The 19,539-nt window shown below is 39.8% G+C and overlaps 1 protein-coding gene across 1 annotated transcript in view; it reads right to left on the bottom strand.

Annotated features, from left to right (window-relative positions):
* The window catches only part of ANKRD55 (ankyrin repeat domain 55), a 115,821-nt gene extending 96,784 nt beyond the window's left edge, over positions 1 to 19,037 (bottom strand). The window contains exon 1 of the mRNA XM_008570037.1: positions 18,884 to 19,037. Coding sequence (XP_008568259.1) covers positions 18,884 to 18,941 — 58 coding nt within the window. The 5' untranslated portion in view covers positions 18,942 to 19,037. The remainder of the gene's footprint in view (positions 1 to 18,883) is intronic.
* Positions 19,038 to 19,539: the final 502 nt, after the last annotated feature.

The raw sequence follows: 19,539 nt of genomic DNA, 5'->3' as shown, positions 1-19,539 counted from the left end.
TGGGTATATTCCCAGCAGTGGGATAGCTGGGTCATATGGCAGATCTATCTGCAATTGTTTGAGGAACCTCCATACCATTTTCCATAGAGGCTGCACCATTTTGCAGTCCCACCAACAATGTATGAGAGTTCCTTTTTCTCCGCAACCTCACCAGCATTTATTGTTCAGAGTCTTTTGGATTTTAGCCATCCTAACTGGCGTGAGATGGTATCTCAGTGTAGTAAAAATCAGTAGCATATCTATACACCAACAACAATCTAGATGAAAAAGAAATCAAGAAAGCAATTCCATTTCCAATAGTTACCAAATATAAAATGCCTAGGAATCTATTTAACCAAAGAGGTAAAAGATCTCTACAATGAAAACCACAAAACACCGATGAAAGAAATTAAAGAGGACACACAAAAAATAGAAACAAATCCCATGTTCACGGTTTGGAAGAATTAATACTGTCAAAATGCCCAAAGTGATCTACAGATTTAATGCAATCCCTATCAAAATGCCAATGACATTCTTCACAGGAAAAAAAAAATCCTAGAATTCATATGTAACCACAAAAGACCCTGAATAATCAAAGCAATCCTGAGCAAAAAGAACAAAGCTGGAGGCATTACACTACCTGACTTCAAAATATATAACAATAATATAGTAATCAAAACAGCACGGTACTGGCATAAAAATCACAGCTCTCTGATTTTTGACAAAGGTGCCAAAAACATACATTGGGGAGAGGACAGCCTCTTCAATAAATGGTGCTGGGAAAACTAGTTGTCCATACGCAGAAGAAAGAAGCTAGACCCATATTGCTCATGTTTACCAAAATCAACTCAAAATGGATTAAAGACTTAAGTGTAAGAACTGAAACTATAAAACTACTGGAAGAAAAGATAGGGATAAAACATCAAGATATGGGTCTGGGCAAAAATTTTATGGAAAAGACTTCTAAAGAACAGGCAACAAAAGCAAAAATAGACACATGGGATTACATCAAACTAAAAAGCTTCTGCACAGCAAAAGAAACAATTAACACAGTGAAGAGGCAACCAGCAGAGTGGGAGAAAATATCTGTGACCAGGGATTAATATCCAGAATATTCAAGAAACTTTAACAACTAGCAAAAAAAAAAAAAAAGAGGCAATCCAATTAATAAATGAACAAATGATCTGAATAGACATTTCTGAAAAGAAGACATACAATGGCCAAAAGGTATATGAAAAAAGCACTCAATATCACTATCATCAGGGAAATGTAAATCAAAACCACCATGAGATATCATCTTGCCCCAGTTAGAATTGCTACTATCAAAAACATGAAAAATAACAAATGCTGGTGAGGATGTGGAGAAAAGGGAACTCTTACACAATGCCGATGGGAATGTAAATTAGTACATCCATTATGGAAAACAGGGATGTTCCTCAAAAAACTAAAAATAGAACTTTCATATGATCCAGCAATTTCACTGCTGGGTATTTATCCAAAAGACAGGAAACTAGAATATTTATATGCACTCCCATGTTTACTGCAGCACTATTCACAATAGCCAAGATATGGAATCAATTAGGTGTTAATTGATAGATGAATGGATAAAGAAAATGTGGTATATATACATAATGGAATACTACTCAGACCTGAAAAAGAATGAAACCCTGCCATTTGTGGCAACATAGATGAGCCTGGAAGACATTATGTTAAGTGAAATAAGTCAGGCACAGAAAGATAAATACCACATGTTCTCACACATATGTGGAAACTAAAAAGAGAAAAGTTGAACTTTAGAAGTAGAGAGTAGAATTGCTGTTGGTAGAGGCTGGGAATGGGATGGGTTAGTGGGACTAGGGAGAGGTTGGTTAATGAACATAAAATTATGGCTAGATAGGAAAAATAAGTTCTAGTGGTATACAGTAGTGCTAGGCATCTATAATTAACAATAATTTATTCTGTGTTCTTCAATGGCTAGAAGAGCGAGCAAATGTTCTCACTGCAAAGGAGTGATAGTTTTGCAATAATGAATATGCTAATTACCCTGATTTAATAATCACACATTGTATACATGTATTGAAACATAACTCTGTATGCCATAAATACATATAATTAATACATTTTAACTAAAAAAATAAATTCCTTTAAAATAAAAAAATCCTAAAATATACAAAAAAAAATCATATAGTTTTGGTTTTTGCTTCTTTTCACCTACTATTAGATCACAAACATTTTCCCATGTCATAAGATCTGAAAAATGTTACTTGTAAAATGTGTCAAAAAATTCCATTGACTGGACTTAGTACAACTGCTTTAATCATTCCCTTATTATTGACATTTAAATAGTTTTCTTCTTTGATATTATAAGTTCTACTGCTATTCTGAATAATGCTATGACATTTTTACAAATGTATGTATTTTTTGTGAATCTTTGATTATTTCCTTTGGACACATTCCTAGAAGTGAACATGGGAATCAGTGGATTTGCCTCTTTGTCAAACTGTCCTCCAGAAACTTTGGACCAACACACTCCCCCCAAGCAGTGCTTGAGAGCACACATTTCACCCATTCACAATGATACTATGCATTCTCATTTTTCAAAAAATTAATGCTAATGTGAAAGAATAGTATATATCATTTTTAATGGCCATTTTTTTATTGTTCCTGAGAGTTTTTTCATATGCTTATGGCTATTTTATGAATTACCTTGTATTCTTACATTTTACTATTTTGAGGTATTTGTCTTTATCCATTTGATTTGAAATGGTTTTATATACAGTAATGATACTAACCCTTCATCTATTATTTATGCTGCAGTTACGTTTCCCTGTTTGCCACTTAAGCTCTCAGTTTGGTTTTGTTGGTTTTTTAAAAAATCCATTTTTCAGGGTTTATGTAGTAAAATCTATGGATACCACATTAAAAAATTTATTTCATTGCTTTTATGATTAGAAAGGTCAACCTGTGAAACCTTATCCTTATTTATTCACTAACATTTAACCATACTTAACATGAATTTTTTAAACTTCATTTTTGTACACTGCAGTAAATTTTTTTCCAAATAGTCAATTACTAGATAATTCTCCCTTTCTTCACTAATTGCAATGGCAATCTTATCATATACTAAATGAGTATTAACACTTCAGAAGAGGCTTCTCTTGCAGCTCATTCACCGGAATTTTGGCTTGGGGAACAGGGATTGTAGAAGTACCCTCTCTGCAGTGGTATGTGCATGATCCTGGTGATACAGCCAAAGTCCACCTCAGTCACATTCCACAGCATCTTGTGTTCAGTCCAAAGTCAAGATTCTTAGCTTTTTTGGGTTTCTGGCATAGTTTTGAATTCTAGAACTTTTGGTAGCACATTTGAAGGGATTAAAAGACTCAGAACAACCCTAAAGTTAGTTAAACCTGTCATGCAATCATTTATACAGAAGAACATCTCCCACTTGCTATAAAAACCTCCACTGTTATTGCATTGCTCATGGGGCTCTCTTCAGCACCATGTCACTGTCTGGATAACAGTCATAGTAACGGCTGACACTTGCACAATGAGCCAAGCAGTGTGCTAAGCTCTTTCTATAAATCAACTCATTTACTTCTCATCTTCTGAGGTAGGTACTACAATTATTCCTATTGTATGGATGAGGAAACTGAGGAACAGAGCAGGAAAGTGACTTACCCAACGTTACACAGGTAGTGAGTAGTGAAACCCAGACAAGGCTGCAGGAAGTCAGGCCCCAAATTCCTCCCTCTGGCCTAAGTGCAATGCTGTCTGTAACTGTCTGGTCACTCGAGAGGCAAAGCCTTCAGCTATTCCAGTAAACATGTGACCTTTCTTTGGTGCTGGATAGACATTCCACATTTCCACATTCCATTCTCTCTTACAGCAGCCTGTTCCCCACTCTCCACCCTGCTGTACGAGCTCTATGGCTCGAGTGTTCTGCCTGCCAGACCTCACTGTGCTAGAGTTTATACTCACTGCAGCAAAAATAAATTTTATACATTAACCAAAAACTGGAAGCATACCTGTGAAGATTTCATTATACATCCAGGAGGGAATTAAAGCTAATGGTAACAGCATAAAGATTTTAAAGCAGGGTTGAGTGAATTCATTTAAAATGTTAAGATAAATGTCAAATGACCAAGGGGCAAATAATTCTCATACTTAAGCACAAAAATAAGTAAAATTTTTCTAATTTATTTTCTAAGGTTAACATAACTGGTAAACACACACACACACACACACACACAAACACTCATAGACCAATTCAATTTGTTAACATAAAACTCTAAGTTTTAAATAAAATTCTCAGGCAAGAGAGCATGCCCCAGGTCCTAGGCAAGGAGCCAAGACTGCAGCCCCCTCTGCCCAGGAGCAGGCAAGAAAACACACCAAAAACATCACTTCCACATGGGCAGCCCACCACAGCCACAGCTGCCTCAAAAGTGGCTTGACATCACAGCAGCAGCCACAGCCACTGCTTAGGCAGCCCGCTGGACACTTGACTGCACTGACACAAGGTAAGTCACCAGTAGAGACCTGAAAAAGAAGAAGACATCTCTCTCCTCAAAGTCCACTCCAGAGTAATAGAAGAAGCACCTGCTTTACCGGATGACCAGACATCAATGTAGAGATACCATATATACGAAAACCAGTGAAATATGACACCATCAAAAGAATACAGTAATTCTCAAATACCATACCATATAGAGTAGGAAACACTTGAAATGACTGAAAAGGAATTCTGAGCAACCATCTTTTTTTTTTTTTTCTCCTTTTTGTCTTTTTTCGTGACCGGCAATGGATCGCAACCCTCAGTGTCGCACCCGTACCAGACCGGGACCAGCAACGGGATCGCAACCCTCGGTGTTGCATCCGCACCTCGCTCAGCCAGTGAGCGGCCGGTCTGTATGTGGGATCCGAACCCTCGGCGGGAGTGCCGCCGCGCTCCCAAGCGGTGCACTGTAGCAGTGCGCCACTGGGCCAGCCCCCTGAGCAACCATCTTAAGGAAGCTCACTGAGATATGGAAAACTCAGTTAGACAACATAATGAATTTAGAAAAAAATCCAGGATATGAAGGAGGACATTTACAAAGAGATTAATACCTTGAAAAAGAATATAACAGAACTCATGGAACTGAAAGATTCACTCAACAAAATAAAAAACACAACTGAGAGTTTAAGTAGCAGACTGGAACAAGCAGAAAAAAGAATTTCTGATCTTAAAGATAGTCTTTTTGAAATAACCCAGGTGGACCAAAAAAAAAAAAAATGTAAAAAATGAAGAAAATTTAAGAGAGCTAGCAGACAACCTTAAGTGCACAAACATTTGAATCATGGGTGTTCCAGAAGAGAAGGAGAAAGGAAAAGGCATGGAAAACCTATTCAACAAAATAATAATGGAAAACTTCCCAGGTATAGGAAGAGACATGGACCTCACATCCAGGGGGCTCAAAAATCCCCAAACAGATTGAACCCAAAAATATCCTCTGCAAGACACATTATAGTCAAACTGGCAAAGTTCAAAGACAAAGAAAGAATCTTAAAAGAAGCAAGAAAAGAGCATCAAGTCACCTGTAAGGGAACCCCTATCAGACTAACAGCAGACTTCTCAATAGAAACTCTACAGGCCAGAAGAAAAGGGGATGATATATTTAAAATGCTAAAAGAAAAAAACTGCCAACCAAGAATACTATACCCAGCATGGCTATCCTTCAGAAATGAGGGAAAAATAGTGTATTTTCCAGACAGACAAAAGCTGCGGGAATTCACCACCACACGACCAGCCCAACAAGAAATCCTCAAAGAAGTCCTGCATCTAGAATCTAAAAAACGATAATTGCTACCAGAAATACACAAAAAGAACAAACCCCACTGGTAGAACAAAAATGCAAATGAGATAGAGAAAGAAACTAAATCTTACCACCACAAAAAGCCACAGTGACAATGTAATACTGCCCCTAATTTCTGATTTTGGTGATTTTGGTCTTCTCTCTCTCTCTCTTTTTTTTTTTTTGATCAGTCTAGGAAAAAGTTTGCAAATTTTGTTCATCGTTTTAAAGAGTCAACTTTTGGTTTTGTTGATTTTCTCTATTGCTTTTTAATTCTGTATTTCCTATCTTTCTGTTGTAATCTTTGTTATTTCCTTTAGTTTAGTTTGCTCTACTTTTTCTATTTTCTTACTTTTGAGATTTTTCATATATATATATATATATTTTTCATATATATATATATTTTGTCTTTTTCGTGACCGGTAAGGGGATTGCAACCCTTGGCTTGGTGTCACCCGCACCACGCTCAGCCAGTGAGCAAACCGGCCATTCCTATATAGGATCCAAAGCTGCGGCGGGAGCATTGCTGCACTCCCAGCACCGCACTCTCCCGAGTGTGCCACAGGGCCAGCCCTTCATATTTTTAATATAGGTGTTTACAAGCATAAATTTTCCTTTAAGCACTGCATGAGCCCTGCATCCCACAAATTTTGAGATATTGAGCTTTGATCTTTATCTCAAAGTACTCTCTAATTTCCCTGAAATTTTTCTTTTTACCCATTATTTATTTAGGAGACTGTTGTTTAATTTCCACACATTTGTGATATTTCTAAATTTCCTTCTGTTATTGTGGTCAGAGAACAAATTTTCTATGATCTTAAACAAACAAACAAAAAGATCATGGAAAGATTTCCACTGTCTTTCAATTCTATCTGTCCACGAACTTTTTGAAGTGCCCTTGTGCTTATATTCTGTTATATTGATTTTTTATGCAATTTATGCTGCTAAACTCAGATATTTAATTTCTGTTCTTGATTCTTTTTATTAAGTAGACTTATCAATTTGCTTAGAAATTAATTTGTCTTTGAAAAGTTTATCCATCTTCCTCTGTTGAAATTAATTTGATATTTGTATGCTTTTGGAAGACTTTTAGAGAGCTATTTCAAATAATTATAGAGATTATAAAATGAAATATGAAAATTTTAATAAGTTTTACATCTCCAGTTTTTGTGAAAATTTGAAGCTCTACTCTCTACTGAGTATTTTGTTACTCATCTGTTTTTCAGTTTATGTATTTGTTATTTGAACAGATAAATGTGCATATTCTTGTAAAAAAATAAATTGATTAAATTCTACTGGATCGAATTCAGTTGGGTATTAAAGAAATAATACACATGGCCAAATAGAGTTTATTCCAGAATATAAAGATATTTTTGTTTGAGGAATCCATTAATAAAATATATCATGCCAATAGAACAAAGGGGAAATACGTGATTATAATAGCAAAGACCAGAATGGCATTCAATAGAATTTGCTATCTGTTCCTAAAACATGCTTAATATCTAGAAATAGAAGATTACATTCTTGATATGATTAAGTACATTTTTTTCAAACCAATTGCAAACATTGTACCTAATAGTGAAACAATAGAGAAGGAAAGAAATAAGACAAACTCTAATGCAGTAGGATACGAAACAAGAACAAAGAACAGCCTTTTCAAGAAATGGTGTGGGAAACTGGATATCCACATGCAGAAGATTGAAACTTGACCCCTATCTCTCACCAGAGACAAAGATCAACTCAAAATGGATTAAAGACCTACATTTAAGACCCCAAACTATGAAACTACTAGAAGAAAACTGGGGAAAGACTACACAAAATGGGAGTGGGCGGTGCTTTTTTGAGTGAGACTACAAAGGCACAGGCAACTAAAGCAAAAATACACAAATGGGACTTCACCAAACTGAAAAGCTTCTGCACAGCAAGGGACCCTATCAACAAAGTGAAGAGACAACCTACAGAATGGGAGAGTGTTTGCAAACTATGTATCAGACAAGGGCTAATATCCAGAATATATAAGGAATTCAGACAACTTAACAACAAAAAACAAATAACCAATTAAAAAATGGGCAAAGGACCTGAACAGACATTTCTCAAAAGAAGACATACAGATAGCCGCACAGGAAAAAATGCTCAAAATCACTAATCATCAAGGAAATGCAAATTAAAACAACAGTGAGATACCCTCTTACCCCAGTTAGAATGGCTGTTATCAACAAGACAGAAAATAACAAATGCTGGTGAAGGTGTGGAGAAAAGGGAACCCTCCTACATTGTGGGTGGGAATGTAAATTTGAATAGCCATTGTGGAAAACAGTGTGGAGGTTCCTCAGAGAACTAAAAATTGACCTGCCTTATGATCCAGCTACCCCTCTACTGGATATATACCCAACGGAAATGAGATCAGTATATCAAAGAGACATCCGTACTCCCAGGTTCACAATAGCCAAGAGATGGAATCAACCTAAATGCCCATCAACTGGTGAATGGATAAAAAACCTGTGGTGTATATACACAATGGAATGCTATTCAGGTATAAAAACAAATGATATCCTGTTATTTGCAGCAACATGGCTGGAACTGAAAACCATCAGCGAGCCAGGAACAGAAAGATAAATACTATAAATACTATGATCTCGCTCATATGTGGAATCTGAAAAAAAAAAGTAGTTCTCATAGTAGTAGAGAGTAGAATAATGGTTACCAGAGGCTGGGAGGGAAGGAGAGTCGGGGATGGGGGAGGAGAAGTGGTGGACACAACTATGCTCTTTACCTTAAGTGAAGCATTGTGCAGTATATGCGTGTATTGAAACAACACACTGTACCCCACAAATATGTACAAGTAAATGTTAAAATTAAAAAAAGCAATGAGATATCATAAACATTAAGGAAGAGCAAAATACTCATAATTTAATAATAGCTAACTTACGTTCCAGGCACAGTCCTAACAGTTTCATTTGAATTAGGCCATTTATTTATTTCAGCTACTTTATGACGTAGGTAGTATCTTTATAGACGAGGAAATCAAAGCACAGGAAGGTTTAATAACTTTCCCAAAGTTGCACAGCTATTAAGTGGCAGAGCAAGATTTGAAACCTGTTCATCTCATCTGGAGCCAGGATTCTTAACTACTAAGTGGCACTGCCCCTCATTGCTTGAATGATTTAATTATCTATTTAGCAGCACAAGGGAATTAACTACAGAGCTAGTAGAATTAATAAGATTTGATTAAGTCAGTCAGATTTAAAAATACGAGAGTATCTCAAAAAGTCAATGAGAAGATTTGTATTATCTTTTAATTCTATTTTTCCATGAATTTTTGAAGTACTGCCATAAATTTAAAACTAGATAGTTCTATATTAAATAATATAAAGAGGCAAATAACCCTTTACAATGAAAATATAAAACACCCGGGAATAAACTTCACCAAAATATTCATAATCTAAATGAGGGAAACTACAGAAACTTATTGTGGGATGTAACAGAAGAGTAGAATTTATGGAAATACACAGCTGGTTCCTAAATAGGAAGAGTAAATTATATAAGCAATTTTAATTATTACCAGATTCATTTATGTTTAACGTCATTTCAATCAATGTTTCAGCAATTTTTGGGGAGAAGAGGTTAGGAAAATATTAACTTTCATTTGTAAAAATAAATGGATAATTTTATGGCTTAAAGAAGAAGAAAGAATATACTTAAATATTTGCTTACCAATACACAGAATCTCTCTGGGAGGATGTATGAGTATAAGAAACTGGTTACATTGTTTTGCTTCCAGGGAGGAAATTGGTGGCTGGAGTTGGGGGAGAGGGTGAATTATTTGTTGTACATTTTTTATGCCTTGGAAGTGTGTAAACATATTAACGTTCCAAAAGCAAAAACAAACAAAAGAGGAAACAACAAATGGGTGAGACTATTGAATAAAATTTTTAAAAAATTAGTATCGAGGGCCGACCCCGTGGCTCACTCGGGAGAGTGTGGCACTGGGAGCGCAGCGGCGTTCCCACCGCGGGTTAAGATCCTATATAGGGATGGCCGGTGCGCTCACTGGCTGAGCGCGGTGCGGGCGACACCAAGCCAAGGGTTGTGATCTCCTTACCAGTCACGAAAAAGAAAAAAAAAAAATTAGTATCGAAGGAGATTTCCTGTAATAGTACAACATTATAAAACTATAATAATGAAAACAGTGAGGTTCTGCCTCAAAACTGGATAGAGCAGCAGAGCCCAGCAGCTTGCCTGGCACCAGCATGGAAGGTGGAATGGAAGAGGTAGGCTGGCTTCTGAGAAAAGCAAACAGTTATTATTAGAAGTCATCATGGACTCAGAGCACAGAACACCAGGAACAGAGGAAAGTGTAAACAGAAGCACTCCAAGGTCTCTAAGCCTCCCTGGAGAATGAATTTCCTTCTGATATAGTTTTCCTGCTCAGGCAAATTCTGTTCCTTCCAACTTCCAAATGAAGAAGAGGTGCTGTGCCATGAATTCATTACAGAGGAGCAGACAACTTGAAGGGTGGCAGATCCTTTAACCTGGGAAGACTGGTTATCCATGTGACCTTAGGTAAGTCATTTGTAATAATCACTAGCACTTACTGAGTGATTACTGAGGGTCAGGCATGGTTCAGGTGCTTTATATGTATTAATCAGCCTTTATAACAACCCTTTATGGTATCATCATCTTATAAAGCGAGGAAAACAAGGAATGGAGATGTTAAAGAGCTGGGTCACACAGTAAGTGGCAGCACTGGAATCCACTAGAATCTGAGCATTCAGTTTGGCCCCCGTGGCCACAGTTTTCCCTCCACTGTCCCCCAGCTAATCCCTCTATATTTCAGTTTTCACGGATAAAGAGTGAAGGAGTTGTTTTATATATTCACTAAGGTTTCTTCCAATTCTAAAAGTACTACTATTCTAAGAGAAAGCACTTCCAGGATCCATTCTTAAATTGGTTTCTGCTGTGACCATCTGAAACCAGACACTTTAGGAAAAAATATTATTTTAAACTCTGTCAGAGCCAGTTGACACTAATATTGAAACACCTCTACCCCCAAATGATTTATCCTTACATTTCTGTTAAGTTTGGAATTATTTTCCAACAAAAAATTAAAAAAGGATTAGAACACTATTAAACATTATATGCACGTATTTTTAAGTTCTGCAGGCACGTTTAGAAATGAAAATATTTCTTTTTTTTTTTTTCCTTTTTTGTCTTTTTTCGTGACCGGTAACGGGATCGCAACCCTCGGTGTCGCGCCCGCACCGTGCTCAACCAGTGAGTGGACCGGTCTCTATATGGGATCTGAAACCTTGGCGGGAGCACCACCGCGCTCTCAAGCGCCGCACTCTACCGAGTGCGCCACCGGGCCGGCCCAGAAATGAAAATATTTCCTGTGTAGCCTGGAATGTTCACCCTTCTCTTCTTCCCCCAATATAGCCAATAAAATGAGAATAGCCTCATCAGTGAGCAAGTGCCATTCTTAAGTTTCACAAAGAGAAAATAAACTAGGGGCGCTTATTAAGCATGCAAACCTATTCATTAGTTGAAAGTTAATATCAGGGTAAAACCATCATGACTTTAAAAGATAAGTCAGGGCCGGCCCGGTGGCGCACTGCTACAGTGCGCTGCTTGGGAAGCGTGGCGGCGCTCCCGCCGAGGGTTTGGATCCCACATACAGACTGGCTGCTCACTGGCTGAGCGAGGAGCGGGGGCAACACCGAGGGTTGCGATCCTGTTGCTGGTCCCAGTCTGGTACGGGCGCGACACTGAGGGTTGCCATCCGTTGCCGGTCACGAAAAAAAAAAAAAAGATAAGTCAGAAGATCTGAGATGTAGATCATTCATGATGTAAGGGCATTCTCAGAATCAGCAGACACTGCATTGAATGAATGACAGGCTTTTTGAGAGTTACAAGTGTGCTAAACATGTGACTCCTGGTTGGATATGGTCTTTCTGTAAGATGGTGTCTAACCCATCCATATCCCATCTTTTACACCAACTGCTATGGTTTGAATGTGTCACCCAAAGTTCATGTATTAGTGTATTAATCTGTTTCTGTTACTTTATAATAAAATACCTGGAGCTGGGTGACTTATAAAGAAAACGAAATTTATTGCTTACAGTTTCTGAGGCTGGAAAGTCCAAAGTCCATCTGGTGGTGGTGATGACAGTGACCCAAGGGTCTCTCATTGCAAGACGGTGGAAGCAGAGAGAGCAACCTCCTCATTCACTCTCCTTTTAAAGCCCTCAGAACCACACCTCTGACCACCATCTTTAATCCATTCACTGTGGCATGGTTCTACAATCTAACCACCTCTTCAAGGCTCCACCTTTTAATTACCATAATAGGATTTCCCACCCTCCTAACAGTCACAGTAGGGGCTGAGTTTCTAATATATAAAACCTGGAGAACACAATTCATGCTTCAGTGAGTTTTGTGGGACATAATTCAATCTACTACAATTGGAAACTCAATTCCCAATGCAACAGTGTTGAGAGGTGGGACCGTTAAGAGGTGATTAGGTCATGAGGGCTCTGCTCTCATGAATGGATTGCTGCTGTGATCACAGGAGTGGGGTCCTTATAAAAGATGAGTTCAGCCCCTTCTCATACTCTGTCACCACGTTATACCTTCCACTATGTTGTGATGCAGTAAGAAAGCCCTTGCAAGATGTGACTCCTAGATCTTGGACTCCCCAGTCTCCAGAACCATGAGCCAAATAAATTTCTTTTTTTTTTGTGTCCGGCAACAGATCACAACCCTCAGTGTCGCGCCCGTACCGGACCGGGACCGGCAACAGGATCGCAACCCTCGGTGTTGCACCCGCACCTCGCTCAGCCAGTGAGCGGGAACTGGTCTGTATGTGGGATCCGAACCCTCGTTGGGAGCGCCACCGCGCTCCCAAGCGGCACACTGTAGCAGTGCGCCACCGGGCCGGCCCAGCCAAATAAATTTCTGTTCATTGTAAATGACCCATTCTGTGGTATTGTGTCATAGCAGCACACAATGGACTGAGACAGCAACCTTGGACCTCAGTGCATCTGGATCCTCACCTTTTTACCTTGCCCCATAGGTGAGATGTTTGTTTCAGAATAAAAACAGCTACAAGTTTAGTGGCTTTCTTTTAAGTTCCACTAAAATATCCTTGCATCAAAATGGTGGTATCAAAGGGAAAACTCACGGATTTCAGGTACCCAGCACAGTTGCTTAGTTTTGGAAATGTTGTGGAGTTCATACATACAGATGGCAGGAAAAGCTGAGTGTAACCCAGCTGACTTTAGGAGCAGGGGCTGAGGTGAGGGGTGGCCTTCTGAAGCTGACCTGGCAACGTTGTGGAAACAATACCAGGGTTGACTCAGGAGATGTGGCTGCCCAGATGGGCCTTAATCCCCACTGGATACCTCTCCAGGATCCTCCTTCTTGGGATGCATACTTCTGGTAAGTGGCCCTCTCCCCTGGGACAGTAGACTGTCCTGTGGAGAAGAATCCTGCCAATGACACTGTCCCCTGATCACTTGCAGTTTCACAGCTCTTCAAAGCTGTGAATGGTAACTGTTTGGATAATCAGGCACTTCCTTCTATGGAGTCCATAGGAGGAGCCGTGAATGGTGGAAGGAGAGGAATACTCAGGTACCAGGGGCAGAACCTGTCCGAGCTGGTCACAGATGGGGCCATGGCAGAGACTCCAGAGTGGACGGATCTGTCACAGTCTTTCCCAGGAGCTGGTTAACAGGAGGAAGAAGGGGGGTCTCACAGAGAAGGAGGCAGAGAAAGGTCAGGGCAGGCTTTTAGCAAACATGGCTGTCTGGGTGTGGTCTTGAGTGGGCAAGAACACTGGAGAAAGGGCTCTTCTCCTATCTCTCTTGTTCTCTGCTCCTCTTCCTTGACAAAGAGAGGGAGAAGGCTGAGCATCTTCTCAGAGGCAACAGATAATCTGCTTCTAAATAAGTAGACTGGTGATTTGCCAGCTAGTCTTCCTTTATCTGGACTGTCAATCTAAAAGTCAATCATAGAATTCTCCTCAGTGATCCTGGGTTTCATTCCAGAGTCCCACTCAAGGTCTCTGCGCCTAATGTCATCAGCCGAGCCCAAGTCAGTCCCCTCCCTTTCCTGTCTCCTAGGCCTGCCTCTCCCCTGCTCTTCTTCCCAACCCCCTTCCAAATTTTGCTTATTCTTCCTTTGGAGACATCTGCTTGTCACACCAGAATTTTAACTTTTGCTTTTTCAGCAGAGAACCAATCTTTTTGCTTAGCATTTCCATTTTAAATGAGAGGTTGAGATTTAAAACTAGCACATCTGTGTGTGGGAGCTTTAAAAATCTACAACACTTTGGGATAACAGCTTGATTGTGAAAATAAATGCTTCATTAATCTCATTTTTCTTTTTTCCCTTTTTGTCTTTTTTACTGACCAGTAACGGGATCGCAACCCTCAGTGTCGCGCCCATACCGGGGACCGGCAACGGGATTGCAAACCTTGGTGTTGCGCCCGCACCGCGCTCAGCCAGTGAGCGGGAACCGGTCTCCACATGGGATCTGAACCCTCGGCGGGAGCGCCGCCGCGCTCCCAAGCGGCGCACTCTCCAGTGCGCCACCGGGCCGGCCCTCATTTTTTTTTATTAAACTTTATAGTTGGCCAAGGAAGAGACGTACAATAGTAGAAAGAACATGGGTATTGAAGTCAAAGAGGTTTAGACTGGAGTCCCAGCTGTGCCATTTTACCTTGTGGTAAAGTTGGGCAGCTCACAACCTTTTTGAGCTTCCTCATCAGTTAACAGGTGTAATAATAGTGGAGCTGATGGGAGGGTGACAAGAGCTGTCTGCGTACAGTCCTCAGCACAGAGTCTGGCTCTGCTAAGTGCTCAGTGAATGGTACCTCTCGTCATGTACTCCAGGGAAGGGCCTGCAGAGTCCTGCCTCTCGTACGCCAGCTTTCCTTCTAGCTTAAATGAGGATGGACTTTACCAAAAACCAAGACACAAGGGTGGATGCTTTCTGAGATTTGATCTCTTCACACTCAACGTAGGGGTTAAATGGTGGCCCTAAAGATAGTTCACTTCCTAATCCCTGGAACCTGTGACTGACTTTTACCTTATATGGCAAAACAGTGAATATTACCTTATATGTTAACAGATGTGATTCAGTCAAGGACCCTGAGAGGAGGAGTTTATCCTGCATTATCTGGAAGGTCTCTAAATACAGTTCCATGTATCCTTACGAGAGAGGTGGAGGGAGTTTGAGACACACACAGAGAAGAGACGCACACAGAGGAGAAGCCCATGTGAAGATGGAGGTGGAGACTGGAGTGATGCAGCCACAGCAGGCAGAAGCTGGCAGGGGTAAGGAAAGATTCTTCCCTAAAGGCTCTAGGAGTGTGCCCTCTCCTGACATCTTGATTTCAGACTTCTAGCCTCCAGAACTGTGAGAGAATAAATTTCTGCTGTTTAAAGCCCTCAGCTTGTGGTAATTTGTTACAGCAGCCTAAGATACTAATACACTGTGTTAATCTGGGCTGCAAGACCGAGCCCTTCCTCCCATTCTCCCAGCAGCTGGACAAGAGAAACAGCCTGGGAGGGTGTCCCACGGCCCACACAGCTCCCTGCAAACACACCTCCCAGGGCCAAACACATTTCCTCACACAGCCTGGGCAGGGCCATGCCCTCTCTGCTCTCAACACCACAGACGGGTAGGCAAGGCCCTGGAGATTACCCTTCTCCCATTTTCTATCTGAGGCTTAGCACTCCGACAGGCACAGCAAAGCTTTTGTTTCCATGAGTAGTGACAAAGCTCAAAATGCAAATATCTTCAGTTACATAACACGTTGACTACCGCGGGAGCCTTTGTGTTCTGTAGTAAAATGATTTTACTACAGGTCCTTTCCTGCGTGTTGGCTCTGAATGGGAAGACAGCCTGGAAGAGCTCATGGGACCCGAATAGATGTTGCCATGGTGAAAGCAAAGCTCACACATAGGAGTGCAGGGTCCTGAAGACCCAGGCCTCCTTCCTCACAATTTTACAAAGCAAGCTGGAGACATGGCCCTGATCCCCTTGGCCAGTCTTTGAGCCTCCCAGCAACCTTGTGAATATTTAATATTATCCAGAGGAGATCAGTTTGTTTGTCCAAGTTCATGCAACTGCAAAGAAGGCTGAGACAGGTCTTGAGCAAACGTCTATCTGTCACCAAGTTCCTGACGCAAGGATGTCTTGTTACCTCTAGCTAAAGAGAAATATAGAAAAAGTCAGTTGGGGGGATTTAGACATATCAAATCCAACTCATTAGAGCCCCAAAAGTCATTCTGTATCATATCATTCTGCCATTCTCTGGGCAACCATGAACCAGAGTTCTGGTCTACACTCACCCCAGAGTAGTTGTTAGTGCCAGAGACTGTCCATGACCAGTAAGATTCCTCTTATTCTGTTGTCTGGATAGAGAATACCTAGGTCTCAGCCCTCTCTGTTACTAATTAGCCATGTGTTATGATTATTGAGAGGGCCCAACCTTGAACCTCTCTGTGCTTCTGTTTTCCCATCTGAAATGTCAGAGGGATGGATTGGATGAGTGGTTCTCAATCTTTGCCGTACACTAGAACTTCCTGGGGAGACTTTATTGGGCCATCTCCCACACCAATTGTATTGGAATCTCCATGGGCAGGATCAAGGCATTGGCATTTTCAAAATCTCCCCAAACAATTCATACATGCAGCCAAGTTTGAGAACCAGTGGTTTGCATGACTTCTAAGGTTCTTCCAGATGTAATGTTTTCTGTCAATATCTGCATGGGAAGCCAGTGCCACTAGAGTTTTGATTCTTCTGAAATTAAGAATTCACGGAAAACCTTTTACTAAAGCCTCACACTCAACTTTTCTAGAGGAAGTCACTTCCCTATGGTTTGCCTAATAATATAATATTTAAAATATATATAATGGTCTAAACCTATTATGGTCTTATCATGCTTTTAAGAAAGAGGAAGGATTAATGGAATAATAGAACTATTCAGGTATCATTTGGTTAATTATTATTCTAGGGCTTGCTCTAAATGATACCCTGGGGTTCTGGAAAAAAAATAATTAGTGTAATCTAGTTAGCCAGTGCTAACTAAGCCCTCATTTGTTCTGAGGACTGATAAATTCAAGCTGGAGATAGAGAGGTGAATAGTCTTTTGCACTTTAGAAACTCCCAGTCCAAGGTGGTAAAAATATAACAGCAATAATAAGAACGGCTGCAAAAATCAAAAATACTTATTGTGCATTAGGCAATGTGATAGGTGCTTTAAACATATTGTGAGATTCTCACAACAACTCTGCTAGGTAAGCATCATTTTCTTCATTTTATTGTTGAGGAAACTAAGGCCCAGAGTGGGTAGGTGACTTGCCAAGGTCACACAGCCAAGAAGTAGCTGATCAGCCATTCTGACTTATGTCTGTAAGATTTAGAAATCCATGTTATTCCCACCATATCACAGCACATCTAGAAAGAGAAAGGATTAAGAAATAGAGATAGAGATGGCAGGGAGAGGGTTAACTTTCATTGGGGAGAATCAGGCCTTGCGTGGAGGAATTGCCGTAAATTTCTCACATGAATGGTACTATAAGAAAATAAATATTATATATCAATATATTAGCTATATTTTGTGCTCAATCCTATTAGAAGGCACAGCACTGAACAGCCGATTTCTTTACAAAGGCCTGGTTCTTCCACAGTCAGTCCCAGCTTCCTCAAATTAGTCTTCAAAAATAAACCCATTGTGTTTCTCTGTGGATTGCATGGCTCAACAACATCATTTTTTAGACAGTATGAGCTCTTTGGTTCCAAGCAGATTTTCACTTCTGCTGACTGCCATCAGTGATACAAAATGTACGAAGAGGAAAGGATGGTGGGTACAGCTGTAACAATGCCTTTCTCTATGGTCTTTGTATTCAAACGCAGTGTGAACCAGCACGCTCTGAAGGCATACACATACTCTCTCTCACACGCGCACACACACATACACACTATTCTAAATGAGTTAAGACCTGTGGAACACACTATATGCATATAATTAACTCAGAAATCTAAATATAAATTTATCATTTGAGAAACCCACTGAGCTAAAATAATTCACCCACAAAACCAGATGTAGCTTGAGGGGTAGTAAACACATTATGGCCTATAGCAGGAAAAGGGGAAAAGAAGGAAGCAATGAATTTTCTCAATGAGGCTTTCACAAACCACCATTTCATGTGGTAGCCAAAATAAGCAAAATCACCAAAGGAACTTAGGATCTTCAAGAATATTCAAACTATAGAAAGTGGTTTAGATGTGAGATATTTAAAGAAAGATTCTAAAAAATATTTATTACATTTACAGAATGGAAATTTCCTATAAAAATATAGAGAAGATGTCTAATTACACATAAGTATTCCATACACACGCATATATACATACTACATTTGTGAAATGTACACACATAGACTGTATGGCTAAATACATGCTTATTATAAGGATGAGTTGATTTCATAGCAACATTTTCTTGTGTGAAATTACTTCCACTTGGAAATTGTTAATAAGGAAGCTATACCCTATCATTGCAAATAACAACATAGTTGTAAGTCATTACACAACCTTGGATGAGATAATATATCAACCCCAGCATAAATATGGGCAACATTTGTTCCTGAAGGAAATCAAAAGATACTGATGAAGCTATAGCAATGACATATTGGGTTAATAGGCTGAAAAGAGATACATGATGTCTTCTTATATTACTCACTCTAATACGTTTTTTTTAAGACTTGAAAAAAAAAAGAATAAAAATGATACTATCTGAAGCTGATGTGCTTGAAACCCAATTAAAAAAATTTGTAGGTAAAAATACTTCAACAAGACAGATCATAAGCTTATTTTTCTAAATGCTTATCAAATTAGAACAGGTTTGTTTTTCAGGTGAAATCCTCTTTACACATTCTACATAGCCAATGTACACCCCCACACACACACACCACACACACACACCTGTCTCTCCTTACAACTGTAAATCTCTACCGTTGGACTAAAAATGCTAAGAAGCAAAGGATGTATTAAAGCAGCATTTTACCTTTTTGCTGATCAAACACAGAAGGGGTGCTGAAATCCATGGTAGGCTGTCTCATCATTTACCATCAGAATGGCAAAAAACATCCACGTCTCTAGTGAGAAAGCATCATCTCACATGTTACAGTCAACACAACGGTCAGATACAGCACTGCTTCCCAAGACCACTGTTTGAAAATAAATGTGCATTAGAGTTGCAGGTTGTTGTCAAGGCAAATGAAAATAGGTTAAATGCCATTCCTGTAATGCCTGCCAGGAAAAGAGTTACTCTGTGGCCTCATTCATCAGCTGTACTTGTGTATAAGTATTTCATACCCTCTATACACAAATAAACAATATAGCTCAAACTAAAAAAAAAAAAAAAAAACAGTGTTCTTGGGGACCACCTGCCTTGGATCTGGGCTGGGAAAACACTGCAGGTCACGGAGCTTCAGCAGCTGGAATGTCGCTTTAAACCAACAGAAATCTCAATGGGTGAGTGAGGTTCTCAGGGCCAGACGGAGCATGTGCAGAGCTGCCAGTGCAGTTTGTGTGTTCCTGGTGGAGTGAGAACTGCATTTGGGTCATGTGAGCAGACAGCGCCATCTCAATGGAATAGGACGTAAATATTGTAGCAGCAGGCGGCTGGCCATGTGCTGCGTGGAGTAATTATCCACTTCT

The sequence above is a fragment of the Galeopterus variegatus genome, unplaced genomic scaffold (genome assembly GCF_000696425.1).
Source record: "Galeopterus variegatus unplaced genomic scaffold, G_variegatus-3.0.2 Scaffold562, whole genome shotgun sequence".
NCBI lineage: Eukaryota > Metazoa > Chordata > Mammalia > Dermoptera > Cynocephalidae > Galeopterus > Galeopterus variegatus.
The sequence above is the reverse complement of the archived record's forward strand: the minus strand, read 5'-3'. Positions and strand labels throughout refer to the sequence as shown.